This window comes from Dryas octopetala, chromosome 9 (genome assembly GCF_963921425.1).
Source record: "Dryas octopetala chromosome 9, drDryOcto1.1, whole genome shotgun sequence".
Classification (NCBI taxonomy): Eukaryota; Viridiplantae; Streptophyta; class Magnoliopsida; order Rosales; family Rosaceae; genus Dryas; species Dryas octopetala.
Window position 1 is genome coordinate 13048880 of NC_141374.1, and position 16894 is coordinate 13065773.

At 38.9% G+C, this 16894-nt stretch overlaps 3 protein-coding genes across 3 annotated transcripts; all 3 read right to left on the reverse strand.

Moving 5' to 3' along the window:
* Positions 1–751: 751 nt before the first annotated feature.
* On the reverse strand, positions 752–1873 carry LOC147274306 (uncharacterized). Its single transcript, XM_086228477.1, has 3 exons — positions 1790–1873; positions 1645–1697; positions 752–1155 (listed from the first exon to the last, which is right to left on the reverse strand). The coding sequence occupies exons 1-3, from the start codon at positions 1848–1850 to the stop codon at positions 1039–1041; spliced, it is 231 nt and encodes a 76-aa protein (XP_086084603.1). The 5' UTR covers positions 1851–1873; the 3' UTR covers positions 752–1038.
* Positions 1874–4682: 2809 nt separating this feature from the next.
* LOC147274307 (beta-amylase 1, chloroplastic-like) lies at positions 4683–10007 on the reverse strand. The gene is made up of 4 exons (XM_086256938.1): positions 9302–10007; positions 7424–7634; positions 7222–7338; positions 4683–5781 (listed from the first exon to the last, which is right to left on the reverse strand). Exons 1-4 carry the CDS (start codon positions 9844–9846, stop codon positions 4975–4977), a joined length of 1680 nt encoding a protein of 559 aa, XP_086113064.1. The 5' UTR covers positions 9847–10007; the 3' UTR covers positions 4683–4974.
* Positions 10008–11348: 1341 nt separating this feature from the next.
* On the reverse strand, positions 11349–15830 carry LOC147274308 (importin subunit beta-1-like). Its single transcript, XM_086227410.1, has 3 exons — positions 15669–15830; positions 12326–14751; positions 11349–12219 (listed from the first exon to the last, which is right to left on the reverse strand). Exons 2-3 carry the CDS (start codon positions 14743–14745, stop codon positions 12021–12023), a joined length of 2619 nt encoding a protein of 872 aa, XP_086083536.1. The 5' UTR covers positions 14746–14751; positions 15669–15830; the 3' UTR covers positions 11349–12020.
* Positions 15831–16894: the final 1064 nt, after the last annotated feature.

Below are 16894 nucleotides of genomic sequence, written 5' to 3' on the forward strand. Positions count from 1 at the left end.
TTTATCCCCAGAACTTTCTCAAGAGTTGACTTACAGAACTTGCCAGCTCCGTAGAAGAAGACTTTAGTCCCATTATTACTAGGCTTTAGTGCCATCCTAGCACACATTTTCTGCTATTGCCTAATTATTGTATATCCACAGTGCCTTAACCCTGAAATCTGTGGCTGGCAAGATGATTCTTGCTTTACTGTTACCACCTTTCATATTAGCCTCTTATAATTATATCAGCAGCTCATCAACATTTCAATTTAAAGCTGTCAATCATATATACAACTTTCCTGCTTTTTTTATCTATATTTCTTAACCTTAGATCTTAGCTATGGCTATTTTTCTAACTGAATCCTGAGGTGTTTAAATTTGAGGATATATTGGGTTTTTTGTTAATAAGGATATATTGGGTTTTGATAACCCTACAAGTGATAAAAACTTTTCATGTTTACTGAATGTGTTAGGAGAACTTATCATTGAACAAGTAGTACAGGCCATATCACCTGATAGTAATTTTACATAAGTGCTGCAGCAGAAACTATCCACTAATAGCTCAGTAAATTATTCTTTCATACAGGTTGGCATCTTAGCAATGATTTTTTTGGTATATTGCAGCAAGTCATATTCAATTAATCGCAGGCATGATGTAATATTGCAGAACTTGTCAAGAGCATATGAAAATATAGGTCAAACATCTTTGGAACAGGATAATCTTAATAATAATAGTAATACTTATTATTATTATAACAACAATAACGATAATACACCAATTAGCCATTTTGCTCATTTCAACCCTCCTATTCATGTTGACCCCAGTGAATGCTATCACTAGCAATACCCCATATTGTTAGCAGATCAACATATGATCTGTGTTACTCATCCATCCATTTAGGAAATTATGCATTTCCTTCTAAAATATTTCCACCTTTTATTTATGAATTATGACATAGTGAGGAGAATTAATAAAAACCAGATACTGAGAATATAGTTAATGATCTGACAACCCCACCTTTTCCTCTTCTTATAGATAGAGTAGCTTGTATTGCTACTCTATCTACCACCACCACCAGGCCTCCCTTTTTCATGCCTAGGATTTGGCATTGGCTTATCATAGTCCAACAAAGCATCAACTGCTATGAGCTCTCTCATCTTCATTCCAACAATCACCTTTAATACAAACACAATACAAATTAATTAGCAGAAAACCCCAAAAAAAAAATTATGAACATTATATAACTCAATAAGCATCTTAATTAATACACCCTCTATTTCATTAGTTTGCCCACATAAAGCATCATATATAATGTAGGCTTAATTCGTACATAGGGTAAACAGGTTAGAAAACCATTAAACCCCCAAAAGCTTAAGTTGTCAAAGAATGAATCAACAATGTGTATCACACTAACAAACAAAATCCATAAAAAAAAATGATGAACACCATATAACTCAGTAAGCATCTTAACAACACCCTGTAACTTCTAGCTACTTGCATAATGGTTTGCCCCGCTGAGCATCATATCCCATAATATAAAGTAGGCTTAATTTGGATAAGCATGCTAGACATTCGCTAGACCCCAAAAGTTTAAGAAGTCAGAGAATGGCTCAACACTGTATATCAAGCTAAGCAAAACATAGGATTTTTCAAAATGTAATTACCTCGCTTAATGGGTTTGCAGGATTTGCACCATTCCTGAAGCCTATGACTCTGCCTGCAGGAAACAGATGTATATACTACTTAAGCTTTATGAATCAATTACATTGCAAACTTAATTGGTAACACATTAATAGATAACATGCTCACCTGAAGAAATGCCAATAAAGAGTGAGAAAATGACAAGAAAGGTTTTGATTTTAGGAGCCATGGTGGATGTACTGGTGGTGTCTTCAGAAGGCACGTTGAGATTTTATGGGGGTGGGGGGTTGTATGCTTTTTATATGGGGATAGAACCATGACAACTGTTCATGGTGCAACTTAATTGCTCAAAAGCTTTGAATAGTGGTAAACAAAATTTCGTACCCATTAGCAAACCTTTGCAAAGTCAACCACATTAACTTCTGTAATTATGGCCTGAACTTTTAAGATACCACAACAATTTATGGATAGAAACAAGAGTGACGCTTGCATGGCTCAACCTCTATATTTCTTCTTGTGGATTGTTGGATGTGTCACGTATCTCAAGACACGAACTATCTTTTAATATGTAGGTAGGTGAATGCAAATGACAATCATTAGCATGTTCATGCAATCATGCACATACATTAACGATTGAGAGTCACTCACACATACATATATTAATATCTAAGAGTCACACATGCATGCATGTACAACTATCCAAAGCAAAGCTCTTCATATCTATTCGACCATTCAAAGTATCAGGCCATTGTTAGTTTCAATCACCTTCATTTTGTTTTTAAAGTTTTTTTTGATGAAGCAGAGCACTTGTAGGCTACATAATGAGGGGAGAGGTACCACTTTGGTTGCAAAAAACTTAGTTTCATTTTCATCAAATTGCAATATTTGGGAATATGGATTTGAACTTGGAAGTTCCTCTTTAACTGAGGTTGGCCTAATTCATTATTTAGTCGAGGGAAGTCTTTATCAACAGCATGAGCCACTGGCACAATATTCAATTACTACTAAATTAGTGACTGGTGCTTTTCGCCTTCAAACACAATTTCATATTCATAAACTGAGTTGCCAACAAATGAAGTCATTGTCAAAGCATTTGAAGGGTTAGATTAAGTGCACCTTTGGCAGGACCACTTATAATATATAAAACCCTTTTAAACACCAGAATTAATGAATCAATAGCTTACAGGTAATGTACATTGAATTAGTCAATAGCTTACAGTTTATGCACATTGAATTAGTCATTGTCTGAGTGGACCAAATGATTACAATGTTGTACCACAGGGTGAGTTCAAAGAGGACTGATTGATCACTATGTGAGGCTTGGAAGCACTAATGGTTTACTTGTGTGAGGCTTGGAAGCACTAATGGTAAATGGGTTCTTTATTGTGCTTGTTTTTACTTGTTTCGATCATAGCTATATATTACAAATTTAAGGGTTATAAATATATAGATGTGACCTCCAACGCACTCAAAAAGTATTATGAATTGATCACTTTCCTATTTATACACTATCGGATTAATAATATATGATTAAAATTAAAAGTCGAGCAAAAACAAACAGAGAAAATCTCAACAAAGGATCCGGATCCGCACTAATGATCCCTAACATCTATCGTGTGCCCTTCTTTGGATTGTCCTATTTTCAATTCGGGGATATATATAAGGCCATTCAGATATATGGTCAAACTCTAGATATGCAGCTGATCACAACATGTACTATTCATCTTGCATGCTTACTTTATCAAAGCAACCTCTCTACATCCTTCTCCATGTAACTTATCTTTTTCTAGTGTCACAACTCATATTGTATGGTAATGGAGAGACTCGGTTTCTCAAGGTCCCAAGGATAGGGGGCCTGCAGCTAGAGAAATGGATCTAAAACACATGCATGCATCCCACTTCATTTTGTTTGGTATCAAAGAATGATATTTGAATATATTGGTAGTCATATCAAAGAAACCCCTTTAAAGTTGACCACACAACCCTCATCTCTTCCCTCACAAACACTAATCACCATTCTGTGCTGAGAGCTTCAGTCCCTGTTCTCTGTCGGCAGCACACTTCAGTGGGTTGGTTCTCTCTGTTTGGTGATGTATGCAATTGGAGAGTAACGTTTCATAGCTCTCTTTCAATATTGCAATTAGGATGAGTCACATTCACCTACAAAATGGGTCACCACAGTGCAATTTGCATGATGCTTCTGAGCTAAATATAGGCTGACAATATTTTCTTGTTCATCAAACGACGAACAGGTGTCCTAAACGACCTGATAAGAAAGGACAGTGGACCTCATGACTTTAAAATCCATTGTATTTGTTGTATTCGAAGGACGAATGTGGTAGTCAATTTTGATGATACCAGTCACATCATCATGAATTCATGTTGCAACGGAAAAGTTGATGACGTTGAAGACGATACCAACAATAAGTATATCACTTTCTAATCCTTGAATTTGATGGGTTTGTTTTCTTAGTGTTTAGATTTATGAACCTTTGGATCTATTGGTATGGCATGCAAATCCACACAATAGACAATATGAAATAAATAAAATTTCAAGCGAACTGAAATATAAACAAATAAAACACTATTACATTAATCAGATCAAAATTTTAAGATTTGGGATTTTGTTCCCTTACTCTTTTCATATTTGAATTTATTTGGTAACCAATGGACTTTTGGATTATATGCATTACAGAATATTCGAAAATGACATGCAGAAATGTGAATAAAAATGCAATTAGCTTCTATCCTTTGGGGGGACAGAGAAACTTACAAACCATTACTCGAATGTCATATGAAATCTTTAACTTTAAAGCAAATATCATTTCATTTCAATCAGGGCCATAGGTAGCATCATTTTGGCTCTAAAAGAGGTGTTGGATCATAATTAGCTTAATAACTTACTGGTGTGGACCTATCAAAAAAAGCACCCTGGTAAATATTTCTCAATGGTTCCACTTATTCAAGACATGGCATCCAGCTAGCAAAAAATCTTAGCATGGCAACCCAGTATTAAAGGTAACAAATATCACAAGTATCAGCTTTAAGAACAACCAAGAGGAAAGATTTAATATTTTTTTCTTTTTTCTTCTTGGATTACAGCTACAGTTGATGATAAGCCAACCACTCTAAAAATACGAGGAAGGCAGTGTATTACAAATTTACAATGCAATGTAATAACCCTCTCCAGAAGAACAATGCTTATGAGAATCATCGACAGGAAAAATGAGGCATTACTACACATCTAACAATATCGATCAGAGGTAATTGTTTTTATGTACGCATCCACATCAAAAGGGGGTGTGAGAATATGACATTTCTTATGAATTGTGTAAGTGGGAACGAACCAATTCCTAACAATATGCAGAAGCCATTCCAAATTTTGCAACATCTGAAATGGAAGTGGGAGATCGACGCATATCAGACATTGCCTCAACATCTAGCTTGGCTCGAAAAATATTGGCATCGGACATTTGCCTCACAAAACGAGTAAAACGGACCCAGTTATGATATTCAAACATGTTCTTGTCCAGCCTCACAAAGTTGAATGAGAAGGAAGGCTTTTCAAGACCATCCGAGTAAAACTTTGACATCTTTACCACCTGTTCAAACGATTCATTGCCCAAATTGACTGCAGAATTTTCACCTTCTAGGGGTATATCACACACCCTAGCAACCGAGAGCAGCTGTCTGAGAAAGCCTTCCGGGCTACTGACAGGATTCATTTGCTTCTCTTCCAGATCTTGCAATTCAAAACATGAGCAGCACAAAGTAAATCCATACCTAGCAAGCATGCGAGCTATTGGTAAGTATCCATCTCTTGTTGAAGTATTGTAATATCCAGCTGTTAACTCCGATGGATGAGACTGAGTGCCATAATGCCAGTGGACCCCAGCGACTTTTGCTGATGTATTAGCTTCTGTACCCCGGAAAATGGCCTCAGCTTCCCTGCATATCCTTTCTCCATGCCGAATAAGCATCCCAGAGTACCATTCAAGAAAAAATTTACCGTATGGTGTGTTCCAAGATCCGTCATCACTTCTGAAAAACTGTGTCTGTTCAAGATTCTGCATCAAATTGCCAGCACCAATAGGACCCCCATTTCCCCATTCAGGCATCCCAATCTCTCTTGCACATGCATTGAGAGATGCAAGCATATACTGGCAAGGGAATTAAAAACATTATGAAATTAATACGAGGACTACTATTATAATAAAAGGATAACAAAAAAAAGGGCAAATTACACAAAAGTACCTCAACTAACCACCCTATATCACTTGAGTACCCCAATTAAAAAAAGTTGCTCGTAGGTACCTCAATTACTGATTTTGCACACTTAGGTACCTCCGTCAACTTTTCCGTCAGGCCTGCTGTTAATTGCCTACGTGGCACACTAGAAACATGCCACGTGGACAAAAAATTTAAAAAAATTTAAAAAAATGAACTAATTATTAAAAAAAACTAAAAAAAATTAAAAAATCAAAAACTAAAAAAAAAAAAAAACTAAAAAAAGGAGTTGCAGGGGAGTTGCAGGGGCTAGCTCCCAGCCTCCCTCCGCCTCCCACCCCTCCCTCCGAGACCCACCCAACCACCCCAGCCACCTTGCCGCCGACCCCAGCCACCACGCCGCCAACCCACCCCATCTCTTTCCACGCCTCTCTCCTCTCTCTCTCTAACTCTCTCTTTCTCTCTCTCTCCCCGAAACCCTAGCCTAAGCCCAGCCCGAGCCTAGTGACCCACCCCCTCCTCCCTTTGCCTCCCGCAGTGACCTACCCACCTCCCTCCCCTCTTCGGCCACCAGCTTCATCTCTCTCTTTCTGTCATTCCCTCTCCCTCTGTTTCTCTCTCTCTCTCTCTCTTATAAATCTGAACGAAGGTGGAGCTCAGGGCGGGCGGGTCGGGGCTGGGGTTTCGGGGAGAGAGAGAAAGAGAAAGAGTGAGGTAGAGAGAGAGGAGATGGGAGGGGAGAAAAAGGGGGTGGGTGGCTCGGTCGGGGAGAGAGAGAGAGAGAGAGAGAGAGCGAGGCCGAGAGAGAAAGTGAGGGGCGAGGAGAGAGAGTGAGGCAGAGAGAGGAGAGAGGGGGTGAGTGGTCGAGTGGGTCGGCGGCGCGGTGGGTGGATCGGCAGCAGGGTAGCTGGGGTCGGAGGGGGGGATGGCTGGGAGGGGTGGGAGGCGGGGAGCTAGCCCCTGCAATTCCATTTTTTTTTGTTTTTTTTGTTTTTTTGTTTTTAGTTTTTGAGTTTTAAATTTTTTTGAGTTTTTTTAAATAATTAGTTCATTTTTTAAATTTTTTAAATTTTTTTTTATTTTTTTGTCCACGTGGCATGTTTCTAGTGTGTCACGTAGGCAATTAACGGCAGGCCTGACGGAAAAGTTGACGGAGGTACCTAGGTGTGCAAAATCAGTAATTGAGGTACCTACGAGCAACTTTTTTTAATTGGGGTACTCAAGTGATATAGGGTGGTTAGTTGAGGTACTTTTGTGTAATTTGCCCCAAAAAAAATGTAGCAAAAATGGTCAGGTCACGAGTGCAACCTCATTCAAGCAGAGGTACATATTCAACTATTAGCTAGTGAATGAAGTTTAACCTTACTTCCTACCTTATCATAGCACTGAAACTCTCCAAGCTCACGAGATCGCCAAACCCATGCCAGCCTTTGGGTAGGGCAAGAAGGATATCTTAATTCACCAGCAGGACCCATCCCAACTTGAATTCCCTGCAAGAAAGAAACACTTAATTTATACATTGAGGATAATACCACTATGACCAAAACCTTAATGTGCTCAACTATGTTATCTTACTGTTATGACAACACCAAGAAAAGGTCTCAAAGTGTCTCTGAAGTTCCTCATAAAATCTGCATATGCTTGAAGTGGTGAACGCCCCCGTAAAACAGGAAGGATATCACACCCAAGAGAAATGTATTCCATATTTCTTCTTCCAAATCTGTCAGAATATGCTAAATCTGGATCTTTATCAATCTCATCAAGTACCCACAGAGGAAGAGGAATCCTGAAATGCACAAAGGACAAGGTTCAGCCTCAAGACATTGCAGGGCAAGTTTCAGCCTCCAGAGGTTTTAAACAAGCTATAAGATATCATTCATGAAAAGTTTACAGCCAAAAATAATAAATGGGAAATCGGCTGGCAAGTTTCAAATCATTAACTTGGCACCCACTACAATATCAAGGTCGATGAAATTATCTAAAATAGTACCACTCAAGCTTTAAACAAGCTAACAAATAACATTCATGAAAAGTTTACAGCCAAAAATAATAAACGGGAAATTGGCTGACAAGTTTGAAATCATTAACTTGGCACCCACTACAATATCAAGATCGATGAAGTTATCTAAAATAGTACCACTCAAGCTTTAAACAAATTCCTCACTTTGGAGATTGATCAAAACCGGAGAAGAGGATCATCGGTGTTCATCACTGTGACACGTGACTCCGTGAGTCAACTGGGCCATGTCCGAAGGCCCAGCCTATGAAGTAGTCATTTAAGGCCCCGTCACTGCCAGAGTGGAAAGTTTGGTCAGGGAAGAGTGGTGGGGCCTCGTGGAGAGGGATCAGCCTAGGGTTTACAATCGACAATCAGCAAGGCTACTGGCTAATAGGTTCGGATTCAAGGTTCAACTCATCTTGGCTTTTCATCAGTGTGGCATTGAGCCAAGGACCCTTATTTTAGAGTTATTTGATAAATGTTTGATTCTTTTAGGTTGAATAATATTAACCGGTTTCCATTAATTCTTTTTTTGATGCTAATGAAGTGACCAATTGTTGTTTGTGGAAGTTTTTGTTTTGATTCTATTATGTCTTGCTTTTTCTTAACTTGGATTGGATTATGAGATATTGTAACTGGTTTCTTTGTCTTTCTATTCTTGAACAAGAAAACTTGTAGCGTTTCTTTATGAAGTTATGTAGCGTGTAGTTGGGAATTATATATACGAACCTGCAAGTTAATGCTAGGATCTTCAAATAACGTATAGACTTGGTTCAAATCACTGAATTATAAGCTTATGTAAGTGTCTTTCTGTTTATTATGTAGAAGACACGGTATCTAGACAAAAGATTCCCACTCTAGAATTGTTTGAAATCAATGAATCCTTGTAGGGTGACAAACCATGCATTTCATATCCATCAGTATGACAATGGAACTGTACAACAGAATCTGAAGGACTAGTCCATTTACATATTTCAAGTTTTTTTACCATGAACAAACAAAAACTGTCAAGCCTCAAGAACACAAGAGGGCATAAAATTATTACACTGTCCCATACGTCTCTAGCAACAATGTAACAAAAACAAGACTCATATGAAAGCAATAGAGAAAGATGAGATTTAATAAATTACGTCCATGAAACCAATGGAAAAGTAAAATGGCAAAGTAAACATCCATTAAAAGCATCACCTGCTTCGGATGAGCACACATGCTCCACTACCTACAAGACTGGCATTCAAAGACTTCTACATATAATTCCCAACAACATGCTAAATAACTCCATAAAGAAACAATAGGAATTCTTTCAACAACAGAATCAAAACAAAAACATCCCACAAACAACAATTGGTCACTTCATCAGAATCAAAAACTGAATTAATGGAAAGCAATTAATGTTATTAGAACTTAAAAAAATAAAAAAAATAAAAACCAAAGATTTATTGGATAAAACTAACCAATGAGGGTCACCGGGCTCAATGCCACACTGATGAAACGCCAAGACGACTCGAACCTTCAATCCGCACCGTCGAGCCAGCTCGACGATATCCAAGTAGCCTTGCCAATTGTAAACCCTAGGCTGTTCCCTCTCCACCAGGCCCCACCACACCTCCACGACCACGCCTTCCACTCCGGCAGCGACGAGCGCCTTGAACGACTGCATCATAGCCTTGGGCCTCCGGACCTGGCCCAGCTGGCCCACGGAGTCCACAGGTAGCGTGACGAACACCGGCGATCCTCTCCTCCGGCGTTGCGGCGAGAAGCCATGGAAGAGCTCGTACTGGAGGTCGCCGTTGTCCGGCGAGACGGAGCCGCCGGCACCGGAAGGGCTGGATGAGTTTAGCCGAGCTGAGAGGGTGAGTCGGAGAGGTAGGGGGTGAGGTTTGGCTCGGTGAGTGCGAGCAGAAATGGAAGGGAAGCGAGTGAAGGGCGATGGTGACTCGGTGCGAGTGCGGCAAAAGGAGGCTGAGAAAGTTGGAGCGGATGGAGATGCGATCGCCATTGTCGGAGATCCTCTGGTGTGTGTGTGTGCGGTTGTTTTGCAGAACTGACGGAGTGAGCGAGTGAGTGAGTGAGTGAGTGGCGGAATGCGCTTAACGGTGTGAACTCGGGTGGATGTACTCCACAGCCCACAGCCACAGAGGGACCAGAGGAGAGAGAGAGAGAGACTACAAGTCTACAATATTATCGCATTTCTCCGATTGGGCTTTTATTATTTGGCCCTCTTGATTTCTCTGTTGGACTTCTAATGATAAAAATTTAGCTAGTGTAATTACTAGTTTATGTACTGTAATGGATAGATGATGGGTTTATACTTTTAAAATATTGTTTTAATAAATAAACATGTGTTATAATATAGATCAATTAGTAATTATAATTCCACTGAAAAATTACTCGATTTTTAATAATAAGCGTCGGACAATACTGTTAACGCTATATTTTTAACATTATCTATGATGAGGGATTGGAACTCAAACCCTAAAATAGTACGTTTATTAATTTGGGGAATTTGAGAAAATGAATTGGAGAGAATAAAATGGGGTGAAGAGGAACCATTCACATTAAGTTGTTTACTGATCATATAGAATCAGAATGGAAATGAAGCTGATATCCAAACCTATGTTTATTAATGATCATTAATCAAAACTTGTTTGATTACTAAGAAGTTTTAGGATTGTTAAAAAGTTTTATTTTCTTAATAGATATTTTGGAGTTATTAAAAAAGTTTGAGAGTAATTTTGATATGAAGCTATGACATTTGATGGATACGAAATCAATACTAACTCTCCAAAAGGCTCCTAAAGGACTAAAGGAGTGTGATTGCTAAAAAACAAAAAATTGATTACTAATTTTGGAGTTAAGCCTCACTTACTTTTTGCTTCCTACTTCCTAAATATAGGTAAAGATTGGAATGGAATAAAAGTAACTCCTATTTTTTCCACTCTCATTCCATGTTGGTAAAATTTGATATAGAGCTATGCTACCTAAGTGGACAACTCTGAACAGCTTAGAAAATTCACGTATAACAAGCGCATTTTTTATTCATGTCAAATGCTGGTAAGGGCTTTTAGCAATGCCAGAAACACTCCCAAACATGCTCACAATGCAGCTTCAAATTTACAATTTTATTTTGGCCTCATACAAATTTACCATATTTCACACCCTTTAATTCCACGTGTTTGATTATTTATGCAATGTTACATGTAAGTCTTCGCCAATGCCTTTGGGGTGTCTTATTTCTGAGCACACAAAACAGGGAGATAAAGCACTTGGCAAGTCAGCCAATCAGGGCAGGAATGGTTAAGTAGGCATTCATTAATATATGTAAAAGAAAAGATTGATTTCATAGACGATTTAATAAACCCTATGTTTGACAAGATCAAGGCAATAAAAAGGCCTGGACTTGACGACTGCATGAGAGCAACCCCACAACCAACCTAAACAGAAACACAAAGCTATACAAAGCCCAACCATACTAAGGCAGCAGAAGATTAAACAAATATGCATGAGATTGAACATTTGACTGAGAAAATGAAAATTTCTGTGAGTACAACAAAGATGAAACATGACTAATGATATGCATGAATGCCCATAACGAGCAAGTATACAGAATGACTACAAAAGGCAAAGAGACCCAACTCTATGACAATTGACATGTAACAATGCAATACTTATAGACCACCAAATTCTGGTGAAGGAAAAAGAAGGCCAAAGATATGGGGAGAAAAATGCCGACTTTACAGCGGCTGCTGATGGGCCCCGACTCCTGAACCAAACCTTTACCACCATCAACTTCAAACAAATGAAACAGGTATCGCCAGCCCACAGAAGATAGCATATCGGTAGGGCATGATGGGGTATTATCTATCTCATTCCTCCAACACCATTGAACCAGTTTCTTTTCTTCTATAAGTTCATCTCTTTCTGCCAAGATAGCAGAAGACACAGGGGTCATCACCACCGATTTCCTCCAATGCAATGCGATGATAAAATCAAAAAATAATTTAAAAAAAAAAAAACTGACTCCCTGCTGCTGATTTGATATACTGACCGCCGACGACGCAAATATATCAGCCCAAAAATGGTGATGACCTGACTCATGATATGCAATCCCTGACCCCAACTCAAGACACCCAAATGCATGCAAGAACAAGAACATAGTAGGTAGCACTGGCCTCAAAAAGAAATTGCCCGACTGATGGCCAACTTGGCCCATTCGGCAGATTCCTTAATCAATAGATCATCTGACAACAGACATTCATTTAGAAAGTCTCTGCTTGACAGAGATTGTTGAATTAACGGACCAGCATTACTACCCAGTGTATCAGCTAGATCTCCAAGGACCCCAATGGCAGTCTTCATCACCACATCATCCCTATAAAAGCAAATAAAAAGATCAAACATTAATACTAGAAATTAATGATTAAAAAGAAAGAACAAAACAATAATAAACCAAAGGTATAGGTTCTAGAAGAGCTTACATGTCCTTCCCCATGTATAAACTATCCAAGAACTGGAGAACATGAGGTGCATGAGGCATCAATAACTGGGTCTTTGCGGAGCCCTTAAATCCTTGAAAGATACCAGAGTATGCCTCCAAAATTCCATTTCTCAAAGTATTTGTGTACTCTATCATATCATCATCAGCACCTGATGTATGGGCTGATAGCTCAGCCGCACTCTGAAGCATGGGCATAGCATACATCAAATACTTCTCAAAATTCTCCCCAATTGCCAAAGCTAGGTCACCAAAGCATGAAAATATGGGAGGCTTCACAGATCGGTGCAACTGGTTGCTGGACAAATCCTTGAGAAGCTGGGTCATTATCCCATCACAATAAGGCAATATTTTATTCTCCAATGCTCTGCATACATCCCCCACCACACCAACTGTGATGGCACAAACCTGGTAGTCCTCAAAGTTTTGAAGACCCATTTCCAAATATTTATAAAATTCAGGCATGTACTTTGCAAAATCAGAGCCTGTTGAATAGGCAAGAGCTCCAATGGCAAGCATAGCCTCCTCATGAGCCGTGGCACTTTTACAAGCAAATACTCTCAAGAACAGACCCATCATCTGGTCAGCATACTGCATGAAGACATATTTTGTTGGTTCAGAGGACCCTAGCTTCTGGATGATGACCTGCAAACAACCACAAAGAAGGCCTTGTAATTCATTCTGCTTGTCTCTCTCGTCAGATGAAAGCTTTTGTGCCTCAAGAGTCTGGTGGAGTTCCATCATAATGACAGGAACTAATTGCATCACCATTGGAGCAGTCTCATCAGTGGAACATCTTACAACTTCGTTCAGAGTCTCGTAGGCTGCAGTTCGGAGGCGGGATTCTCCAGCATCTTCTCGGTGAGTCACATCAAGAAGAGCCTGGATGATATCCTGGAAAAAGGGAGTCAGTGGGGAGGATGAAGGTCCTGCATCCTCAAAACCCTGAGCCAGGAAATATAGAGCGCCACATGCTTTCTCAGCAACATTTGGGACGTCTTTCATGCTCTGAAGAAGAACTGTGATAATCTGTTGGCAATTCGCTTGGGTAATTATGGGTGTCTCCAAAGTTGACCCATGGAGAAATTCAAATATTCTTCCAAGCGTCCATGCTGTAGTGTCTTTCACATGGTTATTTGGATCTTTCAGCAGAGCATTTAGCATAAAATTCAGACCGACATTAACAAGAGGCATGAGCTTGTCAGGTGATGGCCCTTCCAGAATGGAACCAAAGGCATAGGTGGCTGCCTCCCTCTGCCTCCAATCTGGTTTTGTAATATTCTCCTCAATAAATGGCATTACAAGTGGCACAATATCGTCTCCAACTGTCCGCGCTACCAAGCCCAAGCAAGTGCCTCCAGCCATCGCAATATTCCAGGCCCCTTCATCTTGATCTTGATCCTCTTCCTGCTTAAGAAGTGTCTCCAACAACAAAGGGATGAGAGCAGGAAGTGCTTGCTTAATAAAATAAAAGCAGGGAATGACAGAATCCCCAGTAAAATCACCCCCATATTCTTCCAAAATATCAATCTCCTCATCACAGATTGAACTCCAGAACTCAATGGCTTGAAGTGCAACAGCTTCCTCGTCTTCCTTCACAGCCTTTGCAGTAATGCTAAAAATATCTTGGATGTAAGGAGCCAACTTTTCATAGTAGGTCGAAGATATAGAAACCAAACACTCATAGGCTGCCTGTCGAATCTTCACTTCAGGGGAAAGAGTAGCCTCACATACAACTCTTACTATGTAGTCACGCTCCATATCATTGGAGAAATTTGCCTGAGCAAAACCCAAAGCATTATAAAGGGCCCTTGTGGCAGCAAGCCTGACATCATTGCTACTCTCAGAAGAGTTCATGCCCTGAACTACAGCTGTAAGTATTTTATTGACTTGATCTTGCTCTATGACATCCGGGGAGACTTCTTCGCATATGTACCCAAGAGTTTCAAGAGTTGCCTGTCTGGTATGAGCTGGAAGCTGATTATTATTTGACAATAGGGCTTCTATCAGTTCTGGCCATTGTTTAAGTGGCAACTCAATACCTGCAACCTTGGCAACAACTTGAGATGCAGTTGACCGAGCATCATGGGCAGGAGAAGATAGGGTCTTTAACAAGCAAGCTTTGATCTGGGCCTTCACAGATGGGTCCAAAGATATCCATTTCTGCCCAAGCTCAAACTTCCTGTGCTGTTCTTTCGCATCCAAGGCATTTTTGAGGATCAAACCCGCTAATTTACGACTCTCAACAGGCTTATCATCATTAGCCAATTCTCCAGCAAGAGAGAGCAAGAAACTTGGAAGATTTTGCTCTTGAAATTGTCTAAGGTTTTCTTCTGCATGCTTGCGTACATTTCCATCCACTGCTTGTGCATTTAAAAGAAATTGGGTGACTTCCATCGCCATTTAAATCTGAAATTAAGAAACTAATTAAAATCATTAATAGTATCAAAGCTCTACATATCTTACCATATTACCCCACTCTCAGATCTACACAAGCCAAACCAAACTGTAACCCACATATGCACTAACCAAGTAGAACTGAACATCATAGAACTCTGTAAATACACCTTATAAACCACCATTTGGTGGGGAAAGGCATGTACGGCTAAAAAAATAAAACTTGAAACAATCAACAAAAATCATCCATACTACAACTCAATTAGCAGTTCAAATCATACAATTAATACAAGAGTCAATCACACACATCTATCAGAATTACTCAAAGGAACGGAGTTTTTAAGAGGAGTGGAGAGAGAGAGAGAGAGCAAGTGGGGATAAATAACATCAATAGTGGGAAGAAAATAATCCACCAAATACCACAAAGTTTTTCAGAATTCTTACAAAGCTACAGTTTATAGATGGAACGCAAAAAAGTCATAGATACCTGATTAACTTATCAAATCAATAATCAGCTCTATTGACAAAACTTCAATCTAAGGTCTATCGTTTCTTCTTGTTATCCATTCTGAAAACGATTCCCAACTTAGCGGGAGCGAAATAAGCAATTGCAGTATACTATGCAAAACATAGTCATCAATCAAAGCTAGACACACTGAGTAAGAATTAGCCTAATTCCTAGAAAAAATCAGATTTTTAAACGAATTGATTCCTTCATTTCCTTAAGCATAACTCGAACTGATCACACATAAAACATTCAGCAAAAAGAAGCAATAAATCACTAATTCTAAGATCAAAAATGAACAAACTAAGCATAAAACAATAACAAATCGTGGATCAAATAATCAGATCGGAGCACGAAACTGCAATCAGAAAACACAAAGTGCCAGTAAATATCATATAAAAGAACAATTACAAGTTCAACTTACCCCGAGTTGATGAGTAGACTCGGTGAGACAGCGAGTGAGTGATCAATCCGAGTCAACAAGAACACGAAGAACAACTAGAAGGAGAAGACGAAGAAGCAGAAGCGGCGACTCTGAAACCCTAGCAGAGTGTGGGAACAAAAAAGCAAAAATGCCAATATTGTAAAGCTGGGCAGCCTGGGATTTACAAAAAAAACTACGATATCTGATTTTTATAGTTTCTCAGATTTCCCACGCGAGCGTCTCGGCGAGTGGGAGCGTGTGGTTACTTGGAACTGGATGATTGGATACAAGTATTGGGCCTAGAGAGGTGGATCCAAATCCGCGAGGCCTGGTTTGAGAAGGCAACGAGTTGATTGGTTCTGTTTGATACGCGCTTGTGAGGTGCGTGGGATTGGATGTCCATGTATTATTGTCACCGTTGGTATTACAGTTGTTTATTAATTTTGTGAGAGGTTGATCAGCTGGAATCCTCTAATTAGTCTAACTTTTTTCATTTTTTTTGTTTTCGCTTTTCTTTGATTATTGTGTTATTATGAAAAATTGAAAATTTCGTATGTTCTTGTTCTTAGCTTCTCAACCACTTCTTTTTTATATCAACAACTATAATCCATAATCAGATTTGAATTCTTGACCTTTATTATTTATTGACCAAATAACCATTGGCATTCTCAACCATCTTCATGAGTTATATGGATGTAAAAACATTTTTACATAAATAATTTCACAAATTGGTATAGCATAATACAATTCATACTATCTCATTTCTAACATCAATTTGAGTTTTTAAAATTCTTTATAATGTAGGTTTTCATTTGAGTATTTATTTACACACTTAATGTGTAATTACACTTTTAAAATTCATTTTTATTTTATCATTTTTTATTCAATTTTTTTCTACAAACTTTTTTATGTCATACACAATTGTAACGATCGATTATGGCCTTTATAACCGTAGTGCAACGAGTCAGTTACGAGTGGAATGGAGAATGGTGGGATTGACCGGCAATGGCTAATTGGTTAGTTTTTGTGAAATTTTGGCCTTTTTCCCTTCATCACCCTACCTAAAGATCGACTATGCCCATTTCTGACCACAGTGCCACGAGGGAAAAGGCAAATGGTAGAATCGACCGGTGATGATTTATTGGTCATTTTTTTGCTTAATTTCTTATTTATTTCAAATGAAAATAAATGATGATAACATTTAGAAAGAAAAATAGGAGAATTTT